Here is a 17,720-nt window from a genome sequence, read left to right as displayed (position 1 = left end):
CTTATCCTAGTAATGGAAACGAAAAATAAAAACCAAGAACAAATTAACGAATGTCAGAAAATTTCAGAAAGCTTTTATATTAGGTACCTACTTAATGCAATAGTAGTCATTGATAAACAATAAAAACACTTGGAGATTAAAAAAAATATTACTGAGCAGTTTGAAATATTTTTTAAAAGCATTAAATTATAACGGCTTAAAAAATTCGTTCAATTGACCTTTGTACTGTAAAAGATATTACTGAGCAATTTGAAATACTTCTTAAAACCATTAAATTATAACGGCTTAAAAATTCTTTCAGTTGACTTTTGTACTGAGCGGTACTTCCGTCAGAAAAAAATTCTGAGTTACCCAAGTCGCGCGAAGCTTTCCTTCAAGTTTTACTTCAAAAAGAGGTGAATGTAATGTAATTATAAAATAATAATCAACATTAATAGGTAGGTAGGTAAGTAGGTACCTGGTTACATTTCGCAATCCTAATGTTGCGGCTGACTGGGAGCTGGCAACCATATTATTTTTTAAATTCTATACATAATTTTCTGTAAAATGACGTATAATTTATTAAAACAAACATGAGTTGCAATTTACATCAGAAAATTCAATAAACTAAAGTAAATTAGAATTAATTGCGGCCATTTTTTATAGGTAACCTATCGCTACTAAATTGCCTACTTCCTTAACGTAAACGTTTATTTATAATTAGTTTTATCGAGAAAACACGTATCTGCAGAATTGAGCAGTCGGATCTTGTACTATAGGTGAGCGTATCGTAAATTGTTGTCCGCATTTTCCTCGGACTCTAGTCTATAGTCCATAAGTGTTCTGTGAATCCATTCCACAGAGTACCGTTGTTTTAAACCATAATTTCAATACGATTAGCATTTGCCAAGTTGTCAATAAAATGTCAGCCAACAAGGAAAATAACCTTGTTCAGGCTTATGTTGAATTGAATAAATTTTGTCAAAGCGGAGAATATGAGAGAGCTTTAAAAGCATCAGGAAAAAGTAAGAACAGCAAATAAAATAATACACAAATTATTTTTCCTTCAAAGTTAGGACGTAACATCATAAAACTGTTATACAGGGGCCAGCCCCAGTGTTCAACTCTAAAATTACCTTTTACTGTTCTACGAAGTAGAGTTAATATATTATTTTACAGTAAATATTAATAGCTTCTGTGAAACAGAGTAGTTGGCCGCTATCAAAGGCACAATTTTTAGTAGAATACAAAAATCTTGTTTAGCCCTATACTTCATAATTCTCTTTTATTCCAGTTTTACAGATAGCGCCTACTGAGCAGAAGGCATTTCATTGCAAAATTATATGTTTGATTCAGCTTCATAATTTTAAGGAGGCCCTAGGTGCCATAACAAATCCAAAAAATGCAGGTTTGGCATCTGATTTGGTCTTTGAAAAGGCTTACACACAATACAGGCTTAATTGTCCTAAGGATGCCTTGGAAACTGTTGATAATGCATCTGAACTAACACCAGCACTGAAGGAATTAAGGTACTTTCTTTTAACATTCATAGTAGCAGGTACATAGTTGTTATTTACATAGGTATTGTTGTATTTAATTATAGTTTCAGAAGACATTATATACATACCCCCTTATTCATAATGGTCCGCTAACTTTAAATAGACGCTAAAGATTGTTTTTTCTCATTCTGACTTAGGTCAATAGAAGAAGACAGAGTGTGAATTTGCAATGCTTTAAGTTAGCAGACTATTATGAATAAGGGGGATAGAGTTTAACCTATATACATGATAATTATAGTGAGAAACATAGGTGAAACTTTTGTTTTATTAGTTACATAATTCATTTAATATTAGGAAACAGATATAAATTTAAGTGAAAACAATTTTTTTATAATGATAACTTCTAAGATGTGCTGAGCACTTTATTTTGTGACTATTAGATGAGGCTGAGGTTTGACTCTATTTAACAACCATTTAGTAACACCAAGTGTGCTTGAGTCAACTAAAGGAGACTTGAAGAGAAAAGTGGCATTTGTTTTTACCTTTCCTTGATGCACTTTTGGTCTAAGTTGTTTAAGAGTTAAGACCATAGTATACACACCAATTATTTTATTCAGTACACAAAAAAAAAGATTATAAACATTTTAATAGTAACACAGAACTGTAATATTTACAAAGCATTCTTTTTTTAGACATTAAAAAGACCTGAACTTTCCTTTAATCCTTACTATTTGTCATATGCATAGTGCTTATAAATATATTTAGAAGCATCACACCATCTATTAGATCTACTGAAAATAAAATTGAAACTGTTATTTCATTTGTAGAGCACAAATACTTTATCGGCTAGAGCAGTATCAAGAATGTTACAATCTGTATCGAGAGATAGTAAAGAACAGTACAGATGAGTATGAAGATGAAAGAAAAACAAATATGTCAGCTGTTGTGGCTAACTTAGCAGAACTTAACCCAGTATGTATACATTGAGTAATAGAAAACATTATTTATATAATCTGAATCCACAGATATTCTTTTAGAATTTCAATTTCAAATTATTGCAATTAATATTTTGATAAATTCATTTTCATTGTCTACACTTTGAATTTTCTCTGACAGATTATTATATATTTTTATAGATATTACGTGAGGAGACATGGTATGCAGTACTAATTTTGACTGCGGGAGGTTTAATTTATTTGTGTCTTTCAGGAAATCAACACCATTTATTTTTGGATAATTGTATAAATTTCTTTTCAAAAATTTGCATATTAAAAAGATATATATGGAGGGTAGGGTTAGAAGTTTTAATTTTTTGAAATGAGGTAGACATGAGTCTGTAATTTTTATATTGACCATTATATGCATATGCACTTTTTTTGTAGTATAAAGAGATCCTGGGCATTGGCTTCTTACTTAAATGTACTATAAATATTTAAGTTTTCATTTTATTTCATTATTATTTATATAAGTTGTAATTTGTAACTACATGATTCATTAAATCAGGCCCAAAAATCATCATTTTAATAATATAGTAAACGATTTTATTTATAGGACTATAATGCAGGGTATAATTATAGATATACATGGGTAGAATGTAGAAATGATGAAATCACAACTATGTGATGTGCAATTTTGATAAAAAATTTGTACAGAGTGCAGTTTGGTCCAACTTGAGAGATTTGTGACCCTAATTTTTCTTTTTTTATAATAATCATAGTTCAGTGTAATACAGAGCATGTGAATTAGATTTAAATCAAAAACGATATATTATGTTCAAACTATTTTTAAAATATTTATCTCCTCTTCTTAATTTTTTTGCTTCAACTCAAACTCTTATGGTGGATGACATACTAAGCCATATATACATTTTGATCTTCACCGAGGCATGATTTAGTAGTATTTTACCAAGAATTAGTTCAGTAGTTTTTATAGAGACAGACAGATGTAGCAGGAGAATTTGTTTTATAATATGTAGTGTGAAACATTTCTATGAAAGGAATTGTTAATATACAATTTGACAGATCTACTGTTACATTTTTCATTACATTAACAAGGAATAAAAACAAAATAAATGGTAATTTAGTGGCTTAACAGAACTTGATTATTGCTGGAGCCTATAAGTGATAAATTATACCAATTACAAAAATACTCTAAGCTTGTTGGTCTACTTTAACTTGACATTGGCAAACTTGTGGTATACCTTCCACAGGAGCCATAGCAGGAAGAATAGAATACTTAAATGTGACATAGGCTGAATCGTGGTGCCCCTTCCACAGAAGGAAGCATACATACCTTGATATTTTTTTAGAATGCAGATTTACCACAATTCGAGGAAACCACATATGAGTTATCATATAATGTGGGTACAACACTTGCTTTACGTGGAAAATATAATGAGGCCTTACCAGTCCTAAAGAAAGCTGAGCAACTCTGCTCGGAAAGTGTTATTGATGATGGTGGCACTGAAGAAGAAGCGAAAGAGGAAGCTGCTATTATTAGGTAAGACAGACTTAATTTGTATTTGCCCAAATGGTGCAGTTGCCCATCAAGATGCAGCATCTCACCTAAACCAGCTATTTCAATGAAGGTAATATTGTCCCAGGGGAAGCTTGGATTCTGTTGGGAGTTCTTCCAGATCCTGCTGCCTTATAGTGTCTATCAGAGCAGATGTTATTGATAAGATTATTAGTTATTTACAGGACACTTTGTATTTATTAACTATTATTTGTGTATTCTGTTTAGTTTGATTATTTGTAATTAATTACTTACTTTAATATAGTATTTGGCATACATCATTCTATTAAAATATAAATAAGAAAATATATGGCATAGTAATATCGTAACACACCATCAATTAATGACATCAGTTTCACAAGCTATTTGCAGTTGTTTTCAAGATTTTAATGACAAGTGGAATTACCTCTCCAATGGCAAAGCAGTTCTTTTTTATTGTAGGAATTGTGTCATATCAACAACACAGACAAATAGTCTACCTAAGACTATTTGTCTGTTACTATTAGTCTTAGACTATTTGTCTATGTTTTAATTTGATAATTGAATGCCTTTTTCCACTTTCAGTGTTTTCATTTGTGTGTAGATTCACTGCTTTAGTGAAAAGAGATGCATTTGTTATGGTTCTCAGAGCTTTAATTTGGAATCTTTGCAGTATCTAATTAACTTTCAATGAGTGATTTAAAAATACTATTTTGAATAAAAGTATTTTAACTAGAGTGTGAAATCGCAGCTTTAAACAACAATAATATAATTATATAGAGATTGTATCATGTTACTCCCAAATCCCCGAGTAGCTGTGCCCACTGGCTGCACCAATCTCAGTAACTATCATGTACTGGATTTCCTTATGTTTGGACAAATTTTGGCAAACAGAAGTGGAAAGTAAATCCAACATATAGTTATATGTTAATTGCTAATATAGACTTTTTTATTTGCCAGAGTTCAGCAAGCTTACTGCCAACAACAAATGGGTAAGGAGAAGGAAGCGACCTCCATCTACCAAAATGTGCTCAAAGACAAACCAAGTGACCAAGCACTTGTCGCAATTGCCAGTAACAATTTAGCTGTTATCAATAGGTATATTAGCTGTTTTTTATTTATTTTAATAAAGAAATATTGCTGTTAATAAATCTAAAACATGGACAAGATGCAATCATCATTTACATGTGTAGTCATGATGTTTTATAATAATTTATGTGTTTTAGAGATGCAAATGTGTTTGACTCCCGCAAGCGTATGAAAGCTGCTACTCAAGAGGGCTTGGAACACAAGCTCAATTCCCGGCAGAAAGCCTCAATCACATACAACCAAGCTATACTTGCTATTTATTCAAATCAGGTATATTTTTATACATCATTTTATTTAAAAAAGTGCAGCATAAGAAATCAATCTTAATAAAAAAAGAAATTCATGGTGGCGATTAGAATGAATAAGGTGATTACATACAGCCTTCTTCAAAATTATAATTTTAGCTATAAAATGCATATATTTTACAACAAATTATTGCGATTTATAATTAATTAATAATAATAAATGTCATTCTCTTTTATTTATTTCAAAAGTGTAAATGGATTTTCAGTGGCATTAAACTTTGCTTTTAAAAAAAAGGTATTATCTGGTGAAATGCTTGGTTTGTTCTCATATTATTAGCAGTTAGGTACTAACTTATGTGTGTAGGGATAGTTCTATTATGTACTAGTGTGGAATTAGGTATTTATGCAACTGTTGTGTAATACGGTATATTAAAACACAAATGTAGGTTTATCATGGTTGATAATAGTAACACATGAGTGTTTTAATACCTAATTATCCACAGTTGCATACAAGACTTTATCCACACCCTGGATTTGAATCCTCTATAAAAGGTTCTGAAACAGTTAACTTTAAAAAGCCAGTCCTAGTAACCATTACATCATCCAAACGAGTGTTGTAATGTTGTATTGAATTTTATTACAACACTCTTTTGGGTGATGTAATGTTTATTAGGGCATTGGGTGTTTTAATGTTGGCAGTAAGCTAACTGTTTTAGAATCTTTAATAGAGGATTTAAAGCATGGGTGTAGATAAATTATTATACACGCGCGTGTTACAGTTCGGTTTATGGCCGTAAGAATGTTGTAATAATGCTTGCTTTACGAGCATGTGTGTTAAAAATATTTTATGTAAGATTTTGTTTGTAGCCGGAGTTTTGCAAACAATGCTGCGTGAAGCTGTCCCGAGAAATGAAGCAAGAGCAGCGCGCCACCTTGGTGCAGGCGTCCTCGATGTTGAAGGAGGGCCAGGCGGAGCAGGCGGTGTCACTCCTGCTGCAGGGCAGCCTCACCCTGGCTGCAGCTCATGTCTTGCTATCCCAGGTCACACATTACAATATTAAGTTATTATTTATTTACGGTATATGTGGATTGATGGATCTACTGTACTCAATAACTCTTTGTGTTTTTACTTATTAAGTTACTTTTTTTTTCTTACTTGTGTAAGGCATTTAGTATTTGACGTTTGAGTATTTCTGTTGCATCACTTTGCATAATATATTGAAATTGAAATGATTTGTAAATTTAATTGAAAATAAGAACTTGTTATACCTTATCTATTTTGAAAAGAGCAACCTTAGAGTTTATTGCTCGTTCTTCCCTAAGGTAATCTGCCTTCCGAATGAGGTGTATGAAAAAATTACATATTTCAAGTGTATTGTAATTTACCTATGAAATAAAATATTTTTGATTTAATTTCATTAAGTCTGGCCATAAATAGAACGGCTCTACTGTCACAATAAAAAATCAATAATATTCCGTTTGAATTTGTAACATTTCTTATATTATTAATATTATGTTTTCTTATTTTTTGCGCCCATCCAATTAAAACAAACAAATAAAAACCCAAATTGCTGTGATAGCATTGCACAAAGCAGAGAGGAGGTATGCAGTTATTTATACATTTAATTGCTTTAGTATTACTTAGTCAAAAGTTTGTGTACCGGGCTCTTGCTGAGTACAATAAAAACCTTTTGCTAAGGACAGACAACAATCCAGCTATTCACCTTGTATTAATAAAAAAAAGAAATTAAAGCAGTATAAAAGCAAAAAAAAATGACTCAGAAATTAAAATAGCACCTAATCACGTATTTCAAAACATAAATAAGGGTTTCGAGCTTATTGTCTAATAATTTTAGTTTGGCGGGCAGATGGGGTAAGGCAGTAAAGTCCTAAAATGGCGACCACGTACCGGAAGACGCTTGTTGGTAGGCCCCCCACAAGATGGACCGACGATCTGGTCAAGATCGCTAATACGTTGAATTAGGGCAACACAGGACCGATCGTCATGGAGGTCTTTGGGGCAGGCCTTTTTTCAGCAGTGGTCGCCTTCTGGCTGATAAGAATGATGATGTGAAGCTACTCAGGATTCTTGATTGAACCCAAAATTCTATGCGGAATCACAATTGCCTTTAGAACTTTATATACACCCATGCTTTAAATCCTCTATTAAAGATTCTAAAACAGTTAGCTTATTGCCAACATTAAAACACCTAATGTCCTAATAACCATTACATTATCCAAACGAGTGTTGTAATGAAATTCAGTACAACATTATATCATCCGTTTTCATAAGAACACCCCTTTAGATGATATTATGGTTAATAGGACTGGCTTTTTTATTGTTAGCAGTAAGCTAAGTGTTTCAGAATCTTTTATAGAGGATTCATATTATGGGTGTAGATAAAGTCTTGTATGAAACTGTTGATAATTAGGTATTAAAACACTCATGTGATATTATTATCACGCACATTCGGGTTTTAATATCCCTTATTACACAACAGTTGCATAAATAACTATTGCGACGTATAATGTTAGTCTCATTAGCCCAGTAATATCACTAGGTATGGCGCCTTTCAAAGCGAAACACATTAATGCTTATACATTTTATAGTTTATAAAACAAGTCTCCAAGCCACACAGTAATAATTGTTTTAATAACTGAATGATTTCTCAGGGTGATCGCAAAGCAGCAATAAAACTTTTGGAAGAGAGTGAATACAAATATCGTCCCGGGGTGATTGGAGTGCTGTGCACATTGCTTACGGCAGACAACGAACACGAGAGGGCATCCCGGTTGTTCACTGAAGTGTACCAACATTACAAGAACGATGAAGAGGTAAACTTTGTTCATATGTTGAATTGGAATTTATAAGACACCAATTTGCAGTCATAAAAAGTCTTATAAGGCCCTATTTATCTACAATTTTTTTTAATTGTATCAATTTCTGTATTATCAAAAGAAGAGTGCGTGTGAGTGTATGAGTGTAAGCTTGTGACAAATCGGAACTGATTTTTTTTTTGATCAAATTATGGAGAATATTTATTTAACAGAAGTCCTAACACGTTAATTGAGTTTTAAGTTTAAGATTTTTTGCTCTGTGTACTAAATTAAAGTGTGCGTCTAGGAACGCCCCACAGAAGTGATAGGTACCTAAAACTAATTTAAATTAAAATATTTAATATTGAAATAGTTTAAGTTGAGAAAATCTTGGGTTATTATTTAAGTTTTATGTAACCCCCTAACTTCTGGGTTTAATTACACAAATTTCAAAACAAAATTTATGAACGGTGCGAGATTAGAACCCGCGACGTTGCGTGCGAGCAGTCTTCCACTGAGCCAACCGTTCGATTGACGTAAATGTGATATGTCTTTGCTCAACTCAGGTTGGGGCTTCATCTACGGGATCTACTTTACAATTGATAACCTGCTCGACCTATTAAGTAATATTTGCCTAGTAGGAAATTGACTTAAGATGGCACTCTTTCAAATCTAAACAATTTGTAATTTTTTAAAGTGATAACCCTCACTTTCGGGATTAATTTCACAAATTAAATTTAAAAACAAAATTTATGAACGATGGGGGACCCGAACTTGCGACCTTTCGGAGGTCGAATAAAGCATAGAAAAGCCGGAGAAACCAATTCAAATTAACGAATGTCGCTAACGTCAGAATATTTTTGAAAACTTTTATTTATTGTTTATTACAAAAGTAGTAATAAATAAACAAATACACTTCGGGAGTTCCAAAAAATATTATTTTTTAAAAAGCATTTTAAAGGTTGTATTAAATTATAATTTATAACGGTTAAATATTGTTTCATTTGTTTTTTTTAACGGAAGTATCGGGTGGATTCGTTAAGTAACGAAGCAGTTTATCATCCCATAAGAAGTTATCACTGAATTAATTTGGATATATTTATTTATTTATTTATTTACATTAAAGTGTACAAAAGAAAATACTTAAAGGTAGCATCAGAAAATCACACGGGTTTGTAATATATGCTAACAAAGAGTTAAATCTAGGTACATTAACTACAGAACATTAGTACCAGTTAGATAGACCCATGCTATAAATCCTCTATTAAAGATTCTGAAACAGCTTATTGCCAACATTAAAACACCCAATGTTCTAATAACCATTACATCACCCAAAAGAGTGTTGTAATGTTGTACTGAATTTCATAACAACACTCCTATTTTTTTTTCATTCCCTTCATGCTCAAAGAGTTTTAACAGACAGCCACATTCTTATTGCTCGATGCATGGCATCTGTATGAATTTCAAAAAAAGAACATTTTGGTTTACGCGCGTTCCACACCACCAGAACGTCGCGCGCCGTAAAAAAAGTATGTTATTCGAATCCCCGCCATTTTTCTTCGATATTTTTATTGTTTTGATTACAAAAAATGAGCGATTAATTTCCAAAAGAACATAATATTCAAATGAATTTTAATCATTGGACTATACAAAATGTAAATTACTAATAAAGTAAATAATTTTTTCATTAATACTTAGTTTATTTGTATATAATCAGTAATGAATGATATTAGGTTACTACTAGGACTGGCTGTTTTATTGTCAGCAGTAAGCTAACTGTTTCAGAATCTTTTAGAGGGTTCATATTATGGGTGTAGATAAAGTCTTGTATGCAACTATTGATAATTAGGTATTAAAACACTCATGTGATACTATTATCACACTCGGCTTCGCCTCGTGAGATAAATCCACATTCGTGTTTTAATACCCCTTATTACACAACAGTTGCATAAATAACTATTATATTAAGTGACCTAAAAAGTATGATTTCAGTTGTTTCTTAATATTGCGAGGATTTATATAGTTCCGTACATCAGTGGGTAATTCATTAATTAGGCGAGGAACTAGGTAACAATATATAATAGTTGTTTACTTCAAACGGCTTTAGTGTTTGCATCACATTCCAGCAAGTACGAAACCTTCGGGCCGTGTGGCGCGCTGCCGCCGACTGTCACTCGCGCGCCGGAGACTCCGCCGCGGCCGCGCGCGCTCACGAGACTCTGGTGCGGGCGGCTCCCGGCGACAAGAGGACCCTGGCCCGTCTGGTGAAGGCGCTCGTGGCTCACCCGGAGAAGGCCAGGAGACTGGCTGCGGACCTGCCGCCCATTGCACAACTAGAGGTACCGGACGCATATATCATTTATTTGTTTTTATGATAATAAGGGACGAGACGAGCAGGACGTTCAATCCAAAAATTCTGAGCTACAATTGCGCTCGCCACCTTGAGACATAAGATGTTAAGCCTCATTTAATAGTATTAAATCATCTTTTAAAACAAAACAAATCTTATAACTATATTTACAATTCCACGATTACATAAAATTAAAACTATCATTACGTGGAAGCGTACCAAGAATACTGGCAGCATTACCGCGTTGGATAGCAAGGCTGATCCATTGACCGCAATAGCTGCCAGCGCTTGGGTTTCCAGTAGCCTTATTGAGGCGCGAAGATAGTATTTTGAACATTCTCCGCGCCTCTGGGCCCCACGGGCCAAGTGTCTCGACACCCGACTGATACGGCCTGCCGATTTTAGGCAGGATAACCCGTGGCGTCCAAGAGCATCTACCTGAACGCCACATCTACACCGATGTGGTTCATTCAGTTTTATACCTAGCCGGAGTGATACGCATATTGACAATGTCATATTGTCAAGTAGCGTTCCAATCGGCGCAGAAGGCAAGGCTTGCATGACCAGTAATTTCGCTAGCTACGGCGCCCTTCAGACCGAAACACAGTAATGCTTACACATTACTGCTTCACGGCAGAAATACGCGCCGTCATATATCATTTACGTCGAATATTTATTATTAACGAAATTGTATCATAACAATGCCTAAAATTTTGGATGATTCAAATAAGCGCCCTCTGTAAATCATGTAAACCACGTGACTTCATGATTTTATGACTTTGACAATTAATTATTAAATATTGAATAAGGCTATATGGACTTGAACCCTTTACCCATCCTAGTAATGGACGAAGAAACCAAAAAAAAAAAAAACGAATGACGCTAACGTTAGAAAATTTTAGGAACCAACTTCAACCTGTTACTTTTGTGTTACAGTGATGCGCCCGCATACTAAAATTTCACTCTTAACATTTTTCATGACGAGCCTAGAAGTATAACTTCAAAAATATTATGTTTTGAAAAAATGTGCTGTCACAAATTTTGGGACTCCTCCCCGCCCCTTGTTCAAAATCACACACAATGTCACACTATGAGGTAATTTATGAATGGCTCCATATTTGAAAAGTGATCTTATTATTGGTCAAAGAAAGAAAGAAGAAAAAAATGTAACAACAAATGTCAATTTTCTAGCTAACCTCTCGACTGCTTAGTCTGTTAATCTAAACTATGACGTCATAATCCTAACTACGAAGTGCGTCAAAATGGAGGGCGTTTAAAGTGTCCGCGTTGGTTGACTTATTTGATGTTTTTTTTATTAATAGTTTATGCGATAAAATTATATAAAAAATTGCATATTTGCCATTGTCAACAAAATGAAACTGAGGTCATCCGGGCGGGTTAGGTTCTATCGTGCCCCGCATGCAATAACCGCTCACATTTCCGCTCAAATTAAGCGCGCTTAACCCTTTAGCGCCGTGAACGGTGACGGACAGTTGACCAACCTCGTCCCAGCTATCCATTAAGTTGTACCATAACTAAAACACGCAATATAAATGGCACATAAAAATTTATTATTTCGTTATGATTATTTATGGGAATAAGGATTTCTTTAAGGCAGAGGAAGACAAACGAGCGTACAGGTTACCTGATGTTAAGTGATCACCGCCGCCTATATTTTCAACACCAGAGGAATCACAGAAGTGTTGCCTGCCTTTAAGGAAGGTGTACGAGCTTTTTTTTAGGTATTTACAATACACGGGTACTACTTTAAAAAATGTCGTTTCCTTTTCTCTCTCTTCAATTTCTTCCTTTTTTCGGATAGAAATCATAACAAAGAATAAATTGTTTGCTCTATTTATTTATCATAATTACAAAAGGCAATTTGACATTGAATATATATCTCGTAATACGAATTTCAGGGTAAAATTGACATTGAAGCATTAGAATCATCAAAATGGATGATGGGCGCGAAGGTTGTGAAGAAGACGGTACAAAGCAAACAGGAGCAGTCGCCGGGGTGAGTGTGGAACATTATAATACTCATTATTGTAATATCACAAGAACCTTCGAAAGACATTTATGTCTATTATTGTTTAAAATGGAGAATATGTGATGTCGGCAATATTTTATTAAGTTGATAAAATAGTTTTATAATGAGATATAAAATGACTTACCATTTACAGAACCCCAGGATCAGAGCTTGGTCAGAAGAAGAAAGAGAAACGCAAACGGAAGACAAAGCTTCCACTCAACGCTGATCTTTCTAAGCCTCCAGATCCAGAAAGGTAATGAACATATATATGTTTGGTAATAACACTCATAATATTAGAAATAAGGACCTATTTAAAAATATAGAAAAACTAATTAATATTTGCAATAACACCAAATCCAAAGTGATGATGTGTACATTCCCATTCTCCTCGGCTTTGTCACAGGAGCAAAATAGAAAAATATTTAAATTACATACAACTTTGTATAATGCGACATTCCACAATAGTGATAATTTTATTTTATTCAATACAAATTAATTAATTAATAATTATAAGCTGAAAATAAGTAATGGTAGCCTATACCGCTTAGATTTAGGTGACAGCTAGCTACTTTAGTAGCTTATACTTTTAAGCAACACACTACTTCCTCTGTAGTGATATTTAATAAACATGCCTATTGGGCAAAATTGTAAAATAATTTATACACACTAAATAATCAGTTTCCGATAAGGGCAGCTATCTACTATTTTTCATACAGGAGAACAGGCTTACCTGAGAAAGAAATTTTAAAAAACCAGCCGCCGATGAACTTCAGCAACAACCAGAGGTTAAAATACCCTTTGTTGGCCTTTGAGATGGGTATACTCTAGACTTGAAGGTCCCTAAGTCGTATCGGTTGGGGCATACAGCAGCCGGCTTATAATTCCACAAAGTGTTTCGTTTGTTGACGTTCACTTGAGGGTAATTGATACGCCCTGCCCATTATAATCCAGTGTTACTCAGGACCCAAAAATTCAGAGTGGCATTGCAATTGTGGTTGTCTATTGAGACATAAGAAGTCTCATTTGCCCAGTATTTCACTAGCTAGCCCTTCAGACCGAAACACAATAATGCTTACACATTACTGATTTACAACAGAAATAGCCGCCGTTGTGGTACCCATACTATAGCTGGCATCCTGTGCAAAGGAGCCTCCCACTGTTTTTCCCACAAAAGTTTTTTGGTGAACGCGTGGTTATGTAATTCCAGACATCAGTGATGCAGGTGAAAACGTAGTCGCATTTCGACGTATGGTGCAGAAGTGATAAATTTGGCTGCTAGTATCTGAATAAGTTCTCTGAGCGTTCCGTGTGATATATGCTGTAGAAGATGTATCTAGATGGTAAAGCACTACCTACTAAGTGTGTGTGTAAGACGTAGTTGTCATGCACACGAAAATAATAAACCTGGCCTGTGGTCATGCGTTGCCTAACAACTAGAGGCTCTATCTATACGTATAAGTAAATTATCTAAGTTTAAAACGAAAGTTGATGTGTCATATTATTATTATAAAGTTATAAGAGATATAATTAACTTAATTATTGGTAAATTGTACTGCTGTTATTGTAGTGTTTATTTTATAGATGGTTGCCGAAATACGAGCGCACAGCGTACAGGAAGAGGCGCGGTATCCGGCGTGACGTCATCAAGGGGAGCCAGGGAATGACGACCACAGCCGTCGACCAATAGTAACAATATTATTATATTTAACAGGAATGATATGAGATATTAATGATGAGGGAGACGGGCGCAGTGCGTAGATGTTATCGCCGTCATAACGCACATTCTAATAAAAATATCATGTATACTTTGAGTCAATAAATGACACAGTTTTATTAATGTTATAAATAGCATTTACCACCTATTCGAAAATTAAGTTTATCAAGCTTTCATTAGAGAAGTGGCAAGGAATTATTATAAATTCACCATCTTAAAATGTATAAAATCAGCTTGCAGGTTGTACTTTACTTTCCCTCCATTACAATATTCAGTGTACAGAAAAGTATTGTCTTTTACAGTGATATGAGCAAACAAACTCCAACTCCTGCTGCGGCTGCTAAAAGTCCACGGGTTGAGGCTCCCAAGTCAACTGAGAGCGCTTGGCAAAGAAAACAACAACAGAAGAAAAAGGGCAAAGGGCGGAAGTGGTAGAGCAATAAAGTGTTCATAATGTATTCTTGGGTTTTATTTTTGTTATTTAATGTTAATTATGAAGAAAGCTCTGAATATAAATTACAGGGTGACAGGTTGTAATTACACTCTACATCTTATGTGATGTGTTTTTAAGTGTGTTTCATCATCATATAAGCCGGAAGACGCCCACTGCTGGACAAAGCCTCCTCCAAAGATCTCTACGATGATCAGTCCTGTGCTGCCCTCATCCACCATATTCTGATCTATCCTGGTGATCTTGACCATATCATCGGTCCCTTGAGAAGGCCTTACAAAAAAGCATCTTAAATGTGTTGTTTAACGTTTTTATTTTGTATATAGTGTGTATAAGGTAAAACCGGTGGAGTCTTGCATTGCATGCGCATTCTTGATCCGAATTCAAGATCTGGCTAATAGACTCATTCGTTCATAACTAAAACGGACATGGCTCACCTAGGTGACTTAAATTATTTACAGATGTCCTTTTACTTATTGGGCAATGCAGAGGTATTAATATATTTTACTAACTCTATCTTCTCAATATATTCATAAAAATGCTTAGACTATTCTTGAAAATGAACCTACATAAGCAATTGCCATTGTACTGAGACAAGTTGGGACACTAACATGAACAGTGTTTCTGTTCAACGACAAGCGCTAGATTTAATATTTTTATACAAAATAATTATAAATCAGCTCGACTGTCCCATCACTCATGCACTCCATCAGCTTATGAGTTCCCCGCCGAGTATCAAGGCGTGCACAGGTCGGACCAGGCCTATTCCATCGGCCATTTGCCAAAACTAACCTTATGCAATCATGTCTATGACTTTATAACTCAATTTGTGGTGAGGTAGACATTTTTAAAGATTCGTTACCTGCGTTTAAAGAAAATGCAACGAGATATTAGGTACCAAATGACTTAAGAATCGATTTTCATATAAGGGGCCCGGTATGAGAAAAATATTCATAGTAAAATCTACTCATCAAATCGGATATTCACGTTTTTCTCATTTAAATAAAACCAGACTTTGTCTACTTACAAATAAGGCAACAATTAGCATTGTATTTTCCTGTCGGCCACCTAGTGTTACTTTTGAAAATTATTTTGCAATAAGTTTTGTGGGTAATGTACGTTAGTTTCCTAAACTTTGTTTAGATGGCGTTGAACCACAGACATCCCATCTAAGTTCAAATTAAAAACAATACTAGATTAAACGTCATCTAGTGTCACCTTCATAAACTATTTCGTATTTCCAAATCGAACACTGAATCTATCGAGTAATACGACAACATAATGGTTTTCGATAGATGGCACTGATCACAGATTTTAATAATTAGGTACCTGACCATAAGAAAAATCACTATTAACTATAAAGTTAAATATTTTAATTTTATTTTACATTTTTTGGAAAACTTACAGCTAGGTTAAAAAATATAAGTTACATAATTATAGAAGGACAATTAAAAATTTTCACAGATAGGAATCGATATATGATGTAAGAGTTAAGTGGACAACAAATACGAAAATTATATAAAATGATAAAGAGACAAAAAAAAATAACAGAATAAGTCAAATTTACAATTACACCTGATTGAAAAAGTTCTCGGTAAGGACCTGTGTTACCTGCAAAATTGGAGTGGTGAACAAATCCAGGTCTAATAGCTTAGACAAATCGTTGAAAGACCGACCAGCCCGCAGTAGATAACTATTTTGTCTATAATTAGTTCTAGCTCCGGGAACATGCAGGCAGCATGGTCTCCGGAGTGAAGCAAACGGAACCTGAAGACCAATCCGCGCGAGCAGTTCAGGACAGTCGACCGAACCCCTCGCTATATTCATTAAGTAAATGAGATCGGCTATACGTCTCCTCTATTCCAATGGCAGAATATGGAATTTTTGACTTATTGTAGTTCGGAAGATATGCTTTTATTTTAAATTGAAGATGACGCAGAAACCGTTTTGTAACGCTTCAATACGTCTAAATATATACAATATTGTAGACGGGTCTATTCCACACTTGTGAGGCGTATTCTAAGCGACTTCTAACATATGCACAGTATAATATTTTTATGGCTTTAATGGAATTAAATTCTGAAGACATACGTAAGATAAAACCTAAGGATTTCGATGCCTTACTTATGATCGAGTTAATTTGATCGTCAAATATTAATTTATTATCAAATACAATTCCTAGGTCGTGAATCGAGTGGACTCTTTTTACGAATATTTTAATCTATAATTGAATGTAATGGGAGTAGATTTTCTAGTATATGAAGTTATATAACATTTATTAACATTTAAATCTAATTTATTTTCTAAGCAATAGTGTTCAAATCTATCGAGATCATCCTGAAGGTGTTGTGCACATTCAAGTGATCTGATAGGAGATAGTATCTACATATCGTCAGCATATAATAATATTTTTGAATTAAGAAAGCATGAAGAAATATCGTTTATATTAACAAGAAGGGGACCTAGAAGTGATCCTTGAGGAACTCCTGATGGGATCAGGTTTGTTGACGATGCGTAGCCTTGTACTACGACGGTCTGGCACCTGTTTTGTACATATGATGTAAACATCTGAAAAGATTATCACGTATACCTACAGACTGCAACTTACGCAATAATAGTAAGTGGTCAATTCTATCGAAACATTTACTGTAATCTGTATATATGACATCAACTTGTGAAGGTTCTGACATATGGACAACCAGATAGTCAGTACAAATAATAAGGTTTGAATGTTGCTCTGAGCTAAAAGTGTGTTTTAAGCAATCATATAATTGCTTATAAACAACTCCCTCTAAAATTTTGGCAAATAAGCATAATTTAGATATAGGTCTATAATTTGTAACTATATCTTTAGGGCTTTTTTGTGTATCGGAGTAATGTAAGCCGTTTTCCAAATTTTAGATACCACTCCCTCTGATAGAGAGCGTTTGAACGACAAGGTGAGGGGAATGACAAGACTCCTGGCACAATTTACAACAGACACTGCAGGGATGTTATCTGGGCCAGCAGATTTGGCTAGATTGAGTGATTTTAATAATTTATATACTTCCG

General features: G+C 34.2%; 1 protein-coding gene across 1 annotated transcript; it reads left to right on the top strand.

Annotated features, from left to right (window-relative positions):
- The first annotated feature begins 848 nt into the window (after positions 1–848).
- Positions 849–14,676, top strand: LOC126974370 (signal recognition particle subunit SRP72). Its single transcript, XM_050821875.1, has 13 exons — positions 849–1,004; positions 1,274–1,508; positions 2,306–2,450; positions 3,787–3,977; positions 4,932–5,069; positions 5,198–5,330; positions 6,173–6,346; positions 7,979–8,140; positions 10,249–10,461; positions 12,392–12,489; positions 12,656–12,757; positions 14,086–14,190; positions 14,521–14,676. The coding sequence occupies exons 1-13, from the start codon at positions 902–904 to the stop codon at positions 14,651–14,653; spliced, it is 1,932 nt and encodes a 643-aa protein (XP_050677832.1). The 5' UTR covers positions 849–901; the 3' UTR covers positions 14,654–14,676.
- Positions 14,677–17,720: the final 3,044 nt, after the last annotated feature.

This window comes from Leptidea sinapis, chromosome 1 (genome assembly GCF_905404315.1).
Source record: "Leptidea sinapis chromosome 1, ilLepSina1.1, whole genome shotgun sequence".
NCBI classification, from domain to species: domain Eukaryota; kingdom Metazoa; phylum Arthropoda; class Insecta; order Lepidoptera; family Pieridae; genus Leptidea; species Leptidea sinapis.
Note: the sequence above shows the minus strand (reverse complement) of the source record. Positions and strands in the feature narration are given on the sequence as shown.

Coding starts and splice junctions, on each gene's coding strand:
- LOC126974370 (XM_050821875.1), top strand. CDS start 902: ATGTCAGCCAACAAGGAAAATAACCTTGTTCAGGCTTATGTTGAATTG. Junction 3,978..4,931: donor GAGGAAGCTGCTATTATTAG/GTAAGACAGACT, acceptor TTTATTTGCCAG/AGTTCAGCAAGCTTACTGCC. Junction 12,490..12,655: donor AAACAGGAGCAGTCGCCGGG/GTGAGTGTGGAA, acceptor TACCATTTACAG/AACCCCAGGATCAGAGCTTG.